The sequence below is a fragment of the Trypanosoma rangeli genome, assembly GCF_003719475.1.
Source record: "Trypanosoma rangeli strain AM80 chromosome Unknown Tra_15.4_contig_00812, whole genome shotgun sequence".
In the NCBI taxonomy this organism is placed as follows: domain Eukaryota; phylum Euglenozoa; class Kinetoplastea; order Trypanosomatida; family Trypanosomatidae; genus Trypanosoma; species Trypanosoma rangeli.
Genome location: NW_021706566.1, coordinates 1,056 through 3,572, shown reverse-complemented (window position 1 = coordinate 3,572; position 2,517 = coordinate 1,056). Strand labels below are relative to the sequence as shown.

The following is a 2,517-nucleotide window of genomic DNA, read 5'->3' as shown; positions in this document are numbered from 1 at the left end:
CACTCCTGCTGCAGTGCGCTGAGGGAAGTGGCGGCGTTGGGGAGTTTGTGGGGGCCGTGATGGGAAGTCTCACCGGCATGCGCACTGCGTGTTGCTGCTGGCGGGGTTTGAAGGGGCTGGGCGGGGGAGACGGTAAGCGAGGTGCTTATGAATTTGTTTTTTTATATTATTTTAAATTTATGCGGGAGGCGTCCCACACTGCGGACTCTCCGTGCGTGTGGGCGTTTCTTCAGGCGGCGGCGAGTGTGCGATCGTGCAGCCCACGCGTTTGTCGGTGCGGCCTCAGTTTTGGATTGTCGCTGTTGTTTGCGGGGTGCCTGCTGGGGGCGCGGGCGGTGACTATCGTTGTGTTCTTTTTTTTCTTTTTTTTCCCCGCCTCAAAGGCTCTGCGCCACCACCAATAATGCCGCTGCTGATGTTCAAACAGAAGCAACACGGGCAGTTTCTTCGGGCGATGCGCCAGCCACCCCGCAGCACGCCGTTTTTCCTACTGGCGGTGTTTTTGCTGCTGTTGGTGTGTTGCACCGCTGGGTGCCTCGCCGTCGCTCCCGCTCGGAAGCACCGCTGCGGGTTTGCCGAGATGATGAGGAGGGGGCCGCCGGCGACTGCGGTGGTGCGTGACGTGCCGCGCAGAGGACAGGGCGAGATGCATGCGTACACCGTCGCCGCACAAGGCGTGGGGAGTGAGTGGGCCCCGATCCGCATCAAGGTGTCTGCGAAGGACATGGACGATCAGTCGAAGCACTGCCTCCCAGGGAAGCATTGGCGCCTGGTCGGCAACAGCTGGAAGGAATGCACGGAGGACATGATGTTGACGGAGGCGAAGAAGGACATTATTTTGAAGCAACTCCTCCCGGCCGCAATTAAGCTGCACGCCGAGCGTCTGTACGTGAGGCCCATGCAGGATCCCATCCGTATGCCAAAGAAAGATTTAGGGTTGTGCACCGGTTTAAACATCCCTTCCTGGCACCACACGATCGGCGTGAGCGGCGCCGACATGGTGCTCTACATCGACGCTCTCCCGGCTAACGGCGCTACCGCATGGGCGTCTTACTGCGCCTTTCTGGAGGACGGACGCCCGTGCGCTGGTATCGTGAACTTTGACCCCCAGGCACTTAAAGGCCACTCATGAAGCTGTTCGCACTGCAGCGCACGAGATTGCGCACGTTCTTGGGTTTTCGGGCGTTCACTTTTTGATGTTCAATATGCTCTCCCAGGTCTCCAATGTGCGCGGGAAGAAGGAGGTGTGGGTGATTTCTTCACCGAAAGTGAAGGAGCTGGCGAGGAAGTACTACAACTGCCCCACACTTGAGGGCATGGAGCTGGAGGACATAGGTGATAAAAGGGCGGTGCTGAGCCACTGGAAGGAACGCAACGCACGGGGTGAGTTGATGGCTCCTACGTTCCCGTCTATACATTACTCGGCATTGACGCTTGCGGCATTTGAGGACATGGGTGTGTACAAGGCTAACTACGACATGGCGGAGCCGTCGTGGTGGGGCAACAACTCTGGTTGCGGGCTGCTGAAAAATAAGTGCTTGACCAACGGCCGCACCGACTACCCTGAGTTGTTCTGTAAACATATCCGTAATAAACAAATGCCGACCTGCACGCATGATCGTCTTTATGTGGGGGCGTGTGAGATACGGACTTACTCAAAACCCCTTCTACCGCAGTTTCAGTACTTTGATAACCCCACACTTGGAGGTGATTTGGAAATGATGGAATACTGTCCGCGTATGGTGAAGCGTCGGGACACTGGGTGTACCAACGGCAAGAATTATGTGATCGTTGGAAGCTTCATTGGCCCGAACTCACGGTGCGTAAATGGTGAGGAGCTTCTTTATGATTACCAAGAGATTGGCGATGTGTGCGTGAACACGCAGTGCAGTGGGGGTAATCTGAGGGTGCAGTTCCTTGGCGACGACACGTGGCACGACTGCAATGAGGGCGAGATGGTTGCGCCGTCGGGGGGCAAATGGAGCGGGGGGAGCATCCGGTGCCCCAAATATGCCGACGTGTGCACGCCCTTCCTCAACACCAGCGCCCTCCCAATACCAGTCGTTGCCCCGCCACTGGCGGAGAAGCCAAACCCTGCAGACACAAATGATGAATCAGGCGGCACCCATCCTAAGCCCAATGCTTTGCCCTCAACGTATCGGTTGCACAACACCAACCCGGAACGCAACCCAACCAACATGCGTCGCGATCCCGGTGCTTCGCCCTCAATGTATCGGTCGCACAATACAAACCCGAAACGCAACCCAACCAGCATGCGTGGTGAGGTTACTCCGAACCCGTATGGGAAAAGCAGCGTTGGAGGAAACGGGAATCGCGGAGGGAAAGAATTCGGACTCGGTGACACTTCAGTTGTTGCTGTTGGTCTCAGTTCCCTTGCGGTTCTCGCCGTGGCCGTCGCCGTGGTGATGGCGCCTCTTTGAGCAGCAGCATCAGCGGCTGGGCAGAAAAAAAATNTGCGGTGGGCAAGTAATGTGTATATATATATATATATGTATC

General features: G+C 56.8%; 3 protein-coding genes across 3 annotated transcripts, besides 1 other annotated feature; all 3 read left to right on the top strand.

The window, feature by feature from the left end:
- Positions 1-404, top strand: TraAM80_10155 (uncharacterized protein; the record flags this gene model as incomplete). The annotated part of the gene is made up of 1 exon (XM_029386795.1): positions 1-404. A coding segment is annotated over one exon (404 nt), but the record flags the coding sequence as incomplete, so codon positions are not given.
- On the top strand, positions 404-1,132 carry TraAM80_10154 (leishmanolysin; the record flags this gene model as incomplete). Its single annotated transcript, XM_029386794.1, has 1 exon — positions 404-1,132. One exon carries the CDS (start codon positions 404-406, stop codon positions 1,130-1,132), a length of 729 nt encoding a protein of 242 aa, XP_029233349.1.
- Positions 1,133-1,205: 73 nt separating this feature from the next.
- TraAM80_10153 (leishmanolysin) lies at positions 1,206-2,441 on the top strand (the record flags this gene model as incomplete). The annotated part of the gene is made up of 1 exon (XM_029386793.1): positions 1,206-2,441. The coding sequence occupies one exon, from the start codon at positions 1,206-1,208 to the stop codon at positions 2,439-2,441; it is 1,236 nt and encodes a 411-aa protein (XP_029233348.1).
- Positions 2,442-2,495: 54 nt separating this feature from the next.
- Positions 2,496-2,516: a microsatellite.
- Position 2,517: the final 1 nt, after the last annotated feature.